Raw genomic sequence first — 14,213 nt, 5'->3', positions numbered from 1 at the left:
TTGCTCTTTTTGCATCTTCCTCTTCATCAAAGGAATCTCCTGGGGTCCTAAGTCGTTTTTGTTTTGTTTTAATGGGGTTTCCACTACCTCGATTGTGACGTCTTCCATGATAGTTGGGGGCGATTCGTCGATTGCCGAGCGAGCTAGGTGAGACTCCTCATCTTAGTCTGACTGTACGACACGTATGTACCGTCGTCATTTTATTCATCGCATTTTGGGGTGCAAACGTGGGTATGTTCCACGGTCGTATTAATTTTAGATAAAAAATTGTTGTATCTCTTAATGGAGCTAGCAACGAAGGGGGTGGATGACTGGCTGTCATCATCGTCTGCTTCTTGTAATGCCACTTGCGTCTCATCACACTCTGGGGGAGGGTAATCACTCATGATGCCGTAATGCGGTTAACGTAAGGTTCATACATTTTTTAAGGAAATTCTACTCAGTAGACTCTGATTTTATCTACCGGCTGGCTGCTGCCAGAACGGTTTCTGGGTGCCGTCCAGGGACCTACGAGGTTGTTCTCTTTCTGTGTTCACAGGGAGGGATCCTCTTGCCGTTTCTCTTTCACTAGACTCTGGGGTCGTTTCTGTCCGATCCTAAATTCAAATATTTAAGACCTTACAGTGTCATTCCAGATGCGTCTTAGGGTAACCCGGGACCGTCTGAGCCACTATGATGAGCGTTTGTTTGTCTATCGACCTCCGAGAGATGTTAATAAAAATAATATCGCTCGGTTTAACCCACTTACAAACTCCCGCTTGATGCTGCGCTTCGGATTTTACTACAGTGCCTCGTCAAAATAGACTATCAGTGCCACTTAAGGTGTCTTACTCACCGAGAGCTGAAAAGCTCTGTGGCCGCTGATCAGTCGCTTTCTCCTTGGCACGTATTCACTGTTCGACCTCCTCTGTCGAACTACTGATTTCAGAACTTTAGATTTTTTCTATGGGGTTATTTAAAAGCATGCGTTTATGTAGATCAATCGCAAATTCTACAGGAATTGCAAGACCTAATTAGAGACGAAGTTAAGAGAATTACTCTGTTACGTACAAGAAGAATGTGTTGATTTATTTATTAACATGTCGGTCGATGAAATTTTGAGCATTTAATTTAGCTGACAAGTATTGCGTTAATTCCGAAATTATTATCTGATTAAATTAAATTACTTTTTATTTTTCCTGTATCAACATTACTGGATTAAGTTGCTGAATATATTATTAAAGGACCTTTCAAATAAGGTATTACCAGAGCCACATATCAATTTAAAAATCAACGATTAGGTCACCATGTCAAAATTGGCATCGTCTTTTTCGCACATTATTAAACAAATCGTGATTTAAAATTAAAAATCGACCTGTTACGGATTTTTGACTAGCATAAATTAGCCGACCTCTGTATACTTACTGATCAATGTGAATATTGGCGTTAATTCGTTTGTAGTCACCATCATAAACAGTTCCAGAATAGCTGTAAGATTTTCTGCCATATTTCAGATAAACTTCAGATGTTGTATAATTTGTAGAAACTTTTTGATGCTTAACAAATATTTCATAGTCGTATGTATCCTTCCTGTCTAGGTCTCCCTAAAAATTAAAATTAAAAATATAAAAGCATATAAAGCTATGTTACATCAAAACTAATAAAGTTAAATAATAACAAAAATTCATATTTAGACAAAAATTTATGAATATATTCTGCAATTGAAATACTTGGGGAAACCCTCAGGAAAGAAGTTTGAAAATAGAGACATGGTGGTAGTCATTGAGAAATAGATGCATGCAATAGTAATTTCGTTTTATTAACATTTATTTTAAGTTTGAGTGTTTTATTAAAAAATATTATCCTGAAATTGTAAAATATGTTGGCGGTTCAGTACTTTCAAATAACGCTGACAAAACATAAATCGAATTTTTTTCTTTTTAGAAATTTCAGCCGCATCCACCATAATAGTTATTAGCGGCGGCTACAGAATTACGAAATTAGAGTTTAGAAAATATTCCTATAGATTTTTAGAAATTTACAATATTGTTTGTTGAAAAATTAGTGCCTAATAAATTACTTATACTATTAGGTATGTTAAATGTAACACGAAAATTGGCAAAACTATGGCATTCAATTAATTACTGGTTAACGGTAACTTATACATTATATGTTTCATATATAGGTGGATCACTTTTGGAGAATGAGTATGAATGTATGAATGGGTAAGTCTCGTGTGTCCAATTCGTAATCTCGTTATCACCAATTGTTCTCTTCTGTTCCTGGTTGAGGGTTCCCAAGCTGTACCGTTGTTTTTAATTTGCTTCAGTGATGTTTGCGAAGATTGCCATTCGTGTTTCCACTTGCACAGAACTCAATTCTCTATAAAAGCTTTTATCTCACTTGCGGTATTTCGATACTCGGCTTTTTGTATATCGACACATTTAGCAATTTCACTTGCGCATTGGTACGCACTTTCGTTGCCTGCAATGCCAATGTGGGATGGAATCCATATAAATCTGATACTCCTAGAATTTTCTTGAGCCTGTATAAGTTCTAGTTTTATCAGTTTCTCAAGGGGACCTTTAGGATAGATCTGTTTAAGGGTTTGAAGGGCGCTTAGTGAGTTACTTAAGATAAGATAAGAGTTAGAAATAATATTATAATTTATATGCATGATAGCTTTAAGCATTGCATAGAGCTCAGACTATCATGAAAGATGACCTCTAAACATATCAGTATGCCGAGCGATCCAACTAGCAATTGGCGCCAATCAGCGTCCGGGGCTGATGGTGTGAAATGGGCTACCGGCCATGATGTTGTGAGAAACCAGGCACGGCATGGAAACTCTGAGTCTGGAATAAACATAAAAATATGGAGCACCCTCAAAATTGGTACGTGGAATGTTCGAGGATTGCTGGAACCCGGAAAATTGGATGTAGTGGAAAACGAAATACACAATTATGCCATTGTAGGTCTATCTGAAACCCACTGGAAGGATAAAGGACATTATACGTCAAAAAATGGCAATGATATTTATTTCTCCGGCAATGATAAACAATCTCGGAATGGCGTGGCAGTGATAGTAAATAATGCCATTAAAACCTCCTTAAAAGAATACATAACCGTCAGCGATCGGATAATTGTTGTCAGAATGAATGCCAGTCCAGTTAATCTTAATGTAGTACAAATATATGCCCCAACAAGCGAAGCTCACGATGAAGAGATCGAAACATTTTATAGTACGTTGGAGCAGACGCTTAGGAAGCTTACAAATAGAGAAATCACAGCAGTCGTAGGCGATTTCAACGCTAAAATTGGTGTAACTACAGAAGACCATTACTTGCGAGAGACCGTCGGATTATATGGACTTGGCCAAAGAAATGACAGAGGAGAACGCTTGCTACACTTTTGTATAGACAACAACCTGTTTGTTACTAATACAGGCTTTCAACATCACCCAAGACGACTATACACTTGGATATCACCAGGAAATAGATACAGAAATCAGATAGATTTTATAATGGTAAAAACCCGTTGGAGGAGCGCTGTTAAGGATGTTAAGACCTATCCAGGAAAAGATTGTAATAGCGACCATCAATTTTTATCAGCTGAATTCCGCATGAAGTTAAGAAACAGTCCAAAAACAGGAAATACAACAACTAAATGGCATCTAAGATATAACGATCCGTACAAAAAAGCCGCAACGCAAAAGCTATGTGACCTCAAACAATCATTAAATCCAGAAGAGTCCTCACATAGCATATGGACAAAAACAAAATCCATATTGCATAATGCTGCGAAAAACATTAAGAGTGATAGAGAAGAAAGAAGGAAACAATGGATAACAGACTCCACGTGGACTAAAATACAGGAGAGGAAGTGCTTAAAAGCCACAGGACTGAACAGTGAAAGTGATAAAGAGGCCCATAAAGCACTGAACGGTCAAATAAAACGACTCTGCAAAAAGGACAAGAACACACACTTGAACAAAATCTGCATGGAAATAGAAGGGCATAAAACCAAAACTGAGACCAGAGACATGTTTAAAAAAATTAAGCAGATAACGCGTTCCTTTACACCAAACTACCTTGCTATCAAAGATGATAACGGAACTCTACTCACTTCTAAAAAAGATATTTTACACAGATGGAAAGAATACTGTGGACGACTGATGATGGAGAAAAGCACAGACGCCCCATCACAACAAGAAGATGCCAGTTTGGTGACGGAACCTGACGTACTCAAAAGTGAAGTTGAAGCAGCAATTATGAGGCAAAAAAGTCAGAAAGCTGCCGGTCCAGATAACATACCTATTGAAATGATTTGGGCCCTAGATGACGTTGGAGTGGATATAATACATCAAATTTGTCAAAGAGTGTGGGAGACAGGTAAATGGCCTGAGGACTGGACACAATCACTATATATTCCCATACATAAAAAGGGAGCGAAAGATTTATGTAGTAACTATCGAACAATTGCTCTAATTGCGCATTGCAGTAAGATACTCTTACACATAATTCTCGAGAGGATAAAGCCCTTTTTACTACCTAACATTGCGGAGGAACAAGCAGGTTTCGTTCCCGGACGTGGTACTAGAGAACAAATTTTAAACGTACGGCAGATTGTAGAAAAATCCAGAGAATTTAACATCACAACATATTTGTGCTTCATAGATTATAGTAAAGCTTTCGATTTGGTCAACTGGAGTAAAATGTGGCAGGTTTTGTCTGAAATGGGAGTCCCTTATCATCTGATACTGCTAATTAAAAGCCTGTACAATAACAATTATGCCAGAGTTAGAATAAATGGGGAACTAACCGATAGTTTCAGGGTCACAAAGGGCGTGAGACAAGGCTGCATACTAAGCCCAATTCTATTTAACATCTATGGTGAATGGATAATGCGGAAAGCTACTGAGGGCTGGAACGGTGGCATCACCATTGGCGGGAAGAAGATTTGCAACTTGAGATATGCAGATGATACTACTATCCTCGCTAGTTCTGAAGCTGAATTGATTCACCTGCTACAACGGATAGAAGACGTAAGCTTAACGATGGGTCTTAAAATAAACAGAGATAAAACGAGAATCATGATAATTGACAGAGCTAACAACAATCAAAATCATCTGGTCATGATAAACAACATCGCTGTTGTAGATAAATTTGTGAACCTGGGCTCATTAGTAACCAACAAAGGAGGCTGTACTGAAGAAATAAAGCGGCGGTCAGCAATCGCAAAAAGCGCTATGGCAAAATTAACAAAAATTTGGAAAAGCCATGAAATAACTACCGATACAAAAATGAGACTAGTAAGAAGTCTAGTTTTTCCAGTTTTTACTTATGCATCGGAATGCTGGACCCTTACTGAGAAAGACAAAAAGAACATAGATGTATTTGAGATGTACTGCTGGAGACGAATGCTGAGAATACCATGGGTGGCCCGAAGAACAAATGAATCCATACTGGACCAGCTAAACATAAAGAAAAGACTAAGAACACAAATATCAGAACAAATAATAAGCTATTTTGGACATGTCCTTCGAAGAAATGGTCTTGAAAAACTTACCATCCAAGGAAAAGTAGAAGGCAAAAGAAATAGAGGTAGATCTCCCACACGATACACGGACCATATTGTTGCTACCATTGGCGCTCCATTGTCAGAATGTGCAAGAATGGCAGAAGATAGAAAAACGTGGAGGAACATTGGGAAATTTAGTTAATAGCTTCATGATATCACGATACCTGCATCAGGTTAACGACTAAGAAGAAGAGCTTAGCGGAGAAAATCGAAAAGAAGGTTGGAAGACGAAATTGATAAATAACGGGTAAAGAATGCACCTATTCCTTTATCACACTTAGATGCATCTGTAAAGATTTTATAGCAATGTTCGTAATGCTGACGGAGAATTAGATCTAGATTATTCTTAATATCTGCGTGAGTATTAATTTGTTTGTTAAATTGGTTTAGACCAGTATTTAAATTTGGAGTATTAATTATTCAAGGTGAGGGGCTTTAAATATTGATTGCAAAAGTATTTGGGAATTTGATATTAAGACATCTCAGGTAACACCGTACTGGCTCATAGTAAGGCTTATGTTTGGTGCTATTGGTAAAGAGATTTATATATTTATTAGTGAACGTATTATTAAATAGAGATTTGTTTACATTTAAGGCTATTGATGTTGCGTGTGATAGTGTTAAAGAAATTCGGAGTGATATAATAAAGGCTCCCCACTTTCGGAATATACCACCGGTGACGTTGGAAATGCGCCGAGAGAGAGTCTAAGTGCTGTGTTGTGGATAGAGTCTAGCTGTTTTAATAATATAGGAGAAGCAGACGCGTAAGCGATTGATCCATAATCAATTTTTGATCTAATTAGAGATGTGCAGATTGTAAGTAAGGTAGAGAGATTAGAGCCCCAATATCTATTTGACAGTGTTCTCATTAGGTTAAGTTTCTTATAAGTCAATACTAATTGCCTAGTATGTTGTTTTTAAGTAAGTTGATTATCAAACCACATACTTCAGAATTTTACACATGATTTAAAGGATAGCGATGTACCTATTGAAAAACTTGAGTTGGGGTTATTTAAAAAGTTCTTTCTTGAGAATACCATATCTATGGTTTTTGTAACCGAGAATTGAAAACCAGTATCGCGAGACCACTCTTCGAGTTTTTGTAAGAAACTTTGCAAAATTGTTCATCATCATCATCAATGGCGCTACAACTCTTCGTGAGTCTTTGCCGCGTTCACTATTGCCTTCCATGTTTGTCGGTCCTGTGCCAGTAATTCCCATTGTCGCACTCCCATTTTCTCTAGATCTTCTTTGACTGCATCTTTCCACCTCTTTCTAGGCCGCCCCACAGACCTTCTTCCCTCTGGCCTTTCCCAGAACACATTGTTAATAAGGCGATTGTCGTTACTGCATATCACATGCCCTGCCTATTGGCCTTTATATATCTGACTAAATTTTTCTTTTCCGAATAGAGACTCTAATTCGTTATTGTATCTGCCCCTCCATTCGTCTGTCACGCTGTCTCTGCAAGGGCCATATATCATTCGAAGAATTTTACGTTCCCACACCAGCAATTTATTTATTTCTCTTTTTGTTAGCGTCCATGTGTCGCTTCCATACGCGACTGCTGGTCGTATTATGGTCTTATATATCCGGATTTTTGTGTCTCGTGAAAGAAGTTTTGACTTTGACGTGAAAATTATTAAAGTTAAATTAGTATCTTACATAAACCACCAGTATAAGTTCTAGTTTTATCAGTTTCTCAAGGGGACCTTTAGGATAGATCTGTTTAAGGGTTTGAAGGGCGCTTAGTGAGTTACTTAAGATAAGATAAGAGTTAGAAATAATATTATAATTTATATGCATGATAGCTTTAAGCATTGCATAGAGCTCAGACTATCATGAAAGATGACCTCTAAACATATCAGTATGCCGAGCGATCCAACTAGCAATTGGCGCCAATCAGCGTCCGGGGCTGATGGTGTGAAATGGGCTACCGGCCATGATGTTGTGAGAAACCAGGCACGGCATGGAAACTCTGAGTCTGGAATAAACATAAAAATATGGAGCACCCTCAAAATTGGTACGTGGAATGTTCGAGGATTGCTGGAACCCGGAAAATTGGATGTAGTGGAAAACGAAATACACAATTATGCCATTGTAGGTCTATCTGAAACCCACTGGAAGGATAAAGGACATTATACGTCAAAAAATGGCAATGATATTTATTTCTCCGGCAATGATAAACAATCTCGGAATGGCGTGGCAGTGATAGTAAATAATGCCATTAAAACCTCCTTAAAAGAATACATAACCGTCAGCGATCGGATAATTGTTGTCAGAATGAATGCCAGTCCAGTTAATCTTAATGTAGTACAAATATATGCCCCAACAAGCGAAGCTCACGATGAAGAGATCGAAACATTTTATAGTACGTTGGAGCAGACGCTTAGGAAGCTTACAAATAGAGAAATCACAGCAGTCGTAGGCGATTTCAACGCTAAAATTGGTGTAACTACAGAAGACCATTACTTGCGAGAGACCGTCGGATTATATGGACTTGGCCAAAGAAATGACAGAGGAGAACGCTTGCTACACTTTTGTATAGACAACAACCTGTTTGTTACTAATACAGGCTTTCAACATCACCCAAGACGACTATACACTTGGATATCACCAGGAAATAGATACAGAAATCAGATAGATTTTATAATGGTAAAAACCCGTTGGAGGAGCGCTGTTAAGGATGTTAAGACCTATCCAGGAAAAGATTGTAATAGCGACCATCAATTTTTTTCAGCTGAATTCCGCATGAAGTTAAGAAACAGTCCAAAAACAGGAAATACAACAACTAAATGGCATCTAAGATATAACGATCCGTACAAAAAAGCCGCAACGCAAAAGCTATGTGACCTCAAACAATCATTAAATCCAGAAGAGTCCTCACATAGCATATGGACAAAAACAAAATCCATATTGCATAATGCTGCGAAAAACATTAAGAGTGATAGAGAAGAAAGAAGGAAACAATGGATAACAGACTCCACGTGGACTAAAATACAGGAGAGGAAGTGCTTAAAAGCCACAGGACTGAACAGTGAAAGTGATAAAGAGGCCCATAAAGCACTGAACGGTCAAATAAAACGACTCTGCAAAAAGGACAAGAACACACACTTGAACAAAATCTGCATGGAAATAGAAGGGCATAAAACCAAAACTGAGACCAGAGACATGTTTAAAAAAATTAAGCAGATAACGCGTTCCTTTACACCAAACTACCTTGCTATCAAAGATGATAACGGAACTCTACTCACTTCTAAAAAAGATATTTTACACAGATGGAAAGAATACTGTGGACGACTGATGATGGAGGAAAGCACAGACGCCCCATCACAACAAGAAGATGCCAGTTTGGTGACGGAACCTGACGTACTCAAAAGTGAAGTTGAAGCAGCAATTATGAGGCAAAAAAGTCAGAAAGCTGCCGGTCCAGATAACATACCTATTGAAATGATTTGGGCCCTAGATGACGTTGGAGTGGATATAATACATCAAATTTGTCAAAGAGTGTGGGAGACAGGTAAATGGCCTGAGGACTGGACACAATCACTATATATTCCCATACATAAAAAGGGAGCGAAAGATTTATGTAGTAACTATCAAACAATTGCTCTAATTGCGCATTGCAGTAAGATACTCTTACACATAATTCTCGAGAGGATAAAGCCCTTTTTACTACCTAACATTGCGGAGGAACAAGCAGGTTTCGTTCCCGGACGTGGTACTAGAGAACAAATTTTAAACGTACGGCAGATTGTAGAAAAATCCAGAGAATTTAACATCACAACATATTTGTGCTTCATAGATTATAGTAAAGCTTTCGATTTGGTCAACTGGAGTAAAATGTGGCAGGTTTTGTCTGAAATGGGAGTCCCTTATCATCTGATACTGCTAATTAAAAGCCTGTACAATAACAATTATGCCAGAGTTAGAATAAATGGGGAACTAACCGATAGTTTCAGGGTCACAAAGGGCGTGAGACAAGGCTGCATACTAAGCCCAATTCTATTTAACATCTATGGTGAATGGATAATGCGGAAAGCTACTGAGGGCTGGAACGGTGGCATCACCATTGGCGGGAAGAAGATTTGCAACTTGAGATATGCAGATGATACTACTATCCTCGCTAGTTCTGAAGCTGAATTGATTCACCTGCTACAACGGATAGAAGACGTAAGCTTAACGATGGGTCTTAAAATAAACAGAGATAAAACGAGAATCATGATAATTGACAGAGCTAACAACAATCAAAATCATCTGGTCATGATAAACAACATCGCTGTTGTAGATAAATTTGTGAACCTGGGCTCATTAGTAACCAACAAAGGAGGCTGTACTGAAGAAATAAAGCGGCGGTCAGCAATCGCAAAAAGCGCTATGGCAAAATTAACAAAAATTTGGAAAAGCCATGAAATAACTACCGATACAAAAATGAGACTAGTAAGAAGTCTAGTTTTTCCAGTTTTTACTTATGCATCGGAATGCTGGACCCTTACTGAGAAAGACAAAAAGAACATAGATGTATTTGAGATGTACTGCTGGAGACGAATGCTGAGAATACCATGGGTGGCCCGAAGAACAAATGAATCCATACTGGACCAGCTAAACATAAAGAAAAGACTAAGAACACAAATATCAGAACAAATAATAAGCTATTTTGGACATGTCCTTCGAAGAAATGGTCTTGAAAAACTTACCATCCAAGGAAAAGTAGAAGGCAAAAGAAATAGAGGTAGATCTCCCACACGATACACGGACCATATTGTTGCTACCATTGGCGCTCCATTGTCAGAATGTGCAAGAATGGCAGAAGATAGAAAAACGTGGAGGAACATTGGGAAATTTAGTTAATAGCTTCATGATATCACGATACCTGCATCAGGTTAACGACTAAGAAGAAGAGCTTAGCGGAGAAAATCGAAAAGAAGGTTGGAAGACGAAATTGATAAATAACGGGTAAAGAATGCACCTATTCCTTTATCACACTTAGATGCATCTGTAAAGATTTTATAGCAATGTTCGTAATGCTGACGGAGAATTAGATCTAGATTATTCTTAATATCTGCGTGAGTATTAATTTGTTTGTTAAATTGGTTTAGACCAGTATTTAAATTTGGAGTATTAATTATTCAAGGTGAGGGGCTTTAAATATTGATTGCAAAAGTATTTGGGAATTTGATATTAAGACATCTCAGGTAACACCGTACTGGCTCATAGTAAGGCTTATGTTTGGTGCTATTGGTAAAGAGATTTATATATTTATTAGTGAACGTATTATTAAATAGAGATTTGTTTACATTTAAGGCTATTGATGTTGCGTGTGATAGTGTTAAAGAAATTCGGAGTGATATAATAAAGGCTCCCCACTTTCGGAATATACCACCGGTGACGTTGGAAATGCGCCGAGAGAGAGTCTAAGTGCTGTGTTGTGGATAGAGTCTAGCTGTTTTAATAATATAGGAGAAGCAGACGCGTAAGCGATTGATCCATAATCAATTTTTGATCTAATTAGAGATGTGCAGATTGTAAGTAAGGTAGAGAGATTAGAGCCCCAATATCTATTTGACAGTGTTCTCATTAGGTTAAGTTTCTTATAAGTCAATACTAATTGCCTAGTATGTTGTTTTTAAGTAAGTTGATTATCAAACCACATACTTCAGAATTTTACACATGATTTAAAGGATAGCGATGTACCTATTCAAAAACTTGAGTCGGGGTTATTTAAAAAGTTCTTTCTTGAGAATACCATATCTATGGTTTTTGTAACCGAGAATTGAAAACCAGTATCGCGAGACCACTCTTCGAGTTTTTGTAAGAAACTTTGCAAAATTGTTCATCATCATCATCAATGGCGCTACAACTCTTCGTGAGTCTTTGCCGCGTTCACTATTGCCTTCCATGTTTGTCGGTCCTGTGCCAGTAATTCCCATTGTCGCACTCCCATTTTCTCTAGATCTTCTTTGACTGCATCTTTCCACCTCTTTCTAGGCCGCCCCACAGACCTTCTTCCCTCTGGCCTTTCCCAGAACACATTGTTAATAAGGCGATTGTCGTTACTGCATATCACATGCCCTGCCTATTGGCCTTTATATATCTGACTAAATTTTTCTTTTCCGAATAGAGACTCTAATTCGTTATTGTATCTGCCCCTCCATTCGTCTGTCACGCTGTCTCTGCAAGGGCCATATATCATTCGAAGAATTTTACGTTCCCACACCAGCAATTTATTTATTTCTCTTTTTGTTAGCGTCCATGTGTCGCTTCCATACGCGACTGCTGGTCGTATTATGGTCTTATATATCCGGATTTTTGTGTCTCGTGAAAGAAGTTTTGACTTTGACGTGAAAATTATTAAAGTTAAATTAGTATCTTACATAAACCACCAAGTCATCTGCATATAAACGTGTTTTTAAAGGTTTTTTGAGGTTTTTAATTATGTCATTAATAGCGATTAAGAAAACTGTGGGACTAATAATTAAGCCTTGAGGAATACCGAATACCGTTTTTTTCGTCCTGCTTTTCAATAGTAGTTGTTAACTCTTACACGAAAGTATCTGTTTTCTAGAAAGTTTTTAATAAATTGAAGGCAATTTCTATGGATATTCCATGACCAACTTTTTTAAAATGTTGAATCTCCAACATGTATTAAATGCTTTTCTTAAGTCAAAAAATACTGCGATACAATGCTGTTTTGTTGCCACAGATTCATGAGTATCAATTTCCAGGTCTAATATGTTGTCTTTCCCGGATCGGTTTTGTGGAAAACCATTTTGTTCGTTTATAAGTAAGTTCGAATTTTCTAGATGCCAAATCAGCCTTCAGTTAATAATTTTTTCTAGTAGCTTGCCCATTGCACAAGTTAGGCTTATCGGTCTATAGGAATCGGGGTCTAGATGAGATTTTTGGCTTTTGAAAATGGGAGAATGATAGATTTTGACCAAAGAGATGGGTACTGGCTTTGTTTTGCTGATGAAGAGCTCCGCAATCTGCAAAATGACACTATTAAAGGTACCTAAAGAATCGTTTATATTATGTCAGTATGAGACTCTCCAAAGCCTTATTTATATAATTTTCAAAATCGATCCACTTAGCCGAATTTATATTCCATTTGTGCAGGAAAGATATTGGACAAGGCTGACCTAAAAGATTGTGAATGGTAATAGGGTGATGGTCGCTACCATAAAAATATACTCGAGAACAGTCCAAGAGAGACGTGGAGCTAGACCTCGATCATGGAAGCTTAAATCTATCACGGAAGATTCTCCGGTGCATATTATGTTAAATCTTGTAGATGATTTAATTGAAGATCCTGCATTACCTTTTCTAGAAGTTTTACTCTATGATCAGTACGCTTAGACCCCCAGATAAAGTTATGACCGTTAAAATCACCTACGATATTTCGATGAGAGGGTATCTGTTCGATAAGATTTTTTAAATCTTCATATGTAGCTGAGGAACTAGATGGAAGGTAAATGTTACATATAAAAATTGGAAAGGGAGCGGTGATCTCTATAATTATAGCTTCAATCTTACTATTAACAGGAAAAACATTTGCAACCAAAGATTTTTTGACAAGTGTCATAACTCTACCTGAAGAGAAATTAATGTTACGTACTCTATCTTTTCTAAAAATGTTAAAATATTTAGAATTTTAGTTTTTTTGGGGGTTTAAATTTGTTTCTTGGAGACATATTATTTCGGTAGAGAATTCAGAAATCAGATTTTGTAAGGTTGGAAGTCGATGGAAAAATCCGTATATATTCCATTTCAGTAGTTTAGTGAATTATGTTACGAAAAATATAAATTTACGGGCTAACCTGGGATGACTCGCCCTCGGATTCAGAGATGTCGTTACCCAAGTGTCGGCCGATTTTTAAGAAGGTGATATGACTTTTGGTTGATCTATCTTTTAATTGTGGATGAACTTTAGTTAGCATATGAACTAATCCCAGGAGGTCAGAAGTAAAGTCTTGAATAATATGTAAGAACGATCTTGCACGCCGGTAACATTCCTTAGAAGTAGATTTAATTGGTGAAAATTGAGAAAAAATGTGGGTAAATGATTTTGATTCAGAGATTTTTGAAAGATCATATGATTTTGTTAATTTTATGCATGTATGCTTCTCGTTGCTTTTAACTTTCTTGACTCTAGGTTCGGATGTAGGTACAGCAAATGGTTTTTCTGTATGAATTGTTTCTGGAGACGTAAGAACATCATTGATACTACGTTTCGGCTGAAGATCGATTAATATCTAATACTTTGCAGCTTTCCATGGTGTTAACTTCTCCTTGACCATTAACAATGTTAGGATTGCTCAGACTATATGCCTATTTTTCTTGGATGGAAATTTGTTTGTTTGATATGGATGTTACTGCAGGTTGAGACATGATGTCAAAGGAGGAAGTAGTAGTATGTTGAATGTTATTAGAATCAATTAAATTTGTTGTTGATTCCAGTTTATCGGGACAGTTGGTGGCGATATGTCCAGACTTTTTGCAGTTATAACAGGCCATAGTTTTTTGAGACAAGAATATTCGATAATTATGTTTTATTATCGAAGCCTAAGGTGAATGAGTCGGGTAAGGAGATATTATGGGGACTGACGTATACTTGTCTTCTGAAATTAAAAATATGATTATATTCGGGAAGAGTG

At 37.4% G+C, this 14,213-nt stretch overlaps 1 protein-coding gene across 2 annotated transcripts in view; it reads right to left on the bottom strand.

Annotated features, from left to right (window-relative positions):
• The window catches only part of Apoltp (Apolipoprotein lipid transfer particle), a 1,459,665-nt gene that overhangs the window by 1,077,673 nt on the left and 367,779 nt on the right, over nucleotides 1-14,213 (bottom strand). For both annotated transcript variants that reach the window (XM_072546518.1, XM_072546519.1), the window contains exon 18: nucleotides 1,405-1,583. In XM_072546518.1, the coding sequence (XP_072402619.1) occupies nucleotides 1,405-1,583 (179 nt within the window). The remainder of the gene's footprint in view (nucleotides 1-1,404; nucleotides 1,584-14,213) is intronic.

The sequence above is a fragment of the Diabrotica undecimpunctata genome, chromosome 10, assembly GCF_040954645.1.
Source record: "Diabrotica undecimpunctata isolate CICGRU chromosome 10, icDiaUnde3, whole genome shotgun sequence".
Taxonomy (NCBI): Eukaryota; Metazoa; Arthropoda; class Insecta; order Coleoptera; family Chrysomelidae; genus Diabrotica; species Diabrotica undecimpunctata.
The sequence above is the reverse complement of the archived record's forward strand: the minus strand, read 5'-3'. Positions and strand labels throughout refer to the sequence as shown.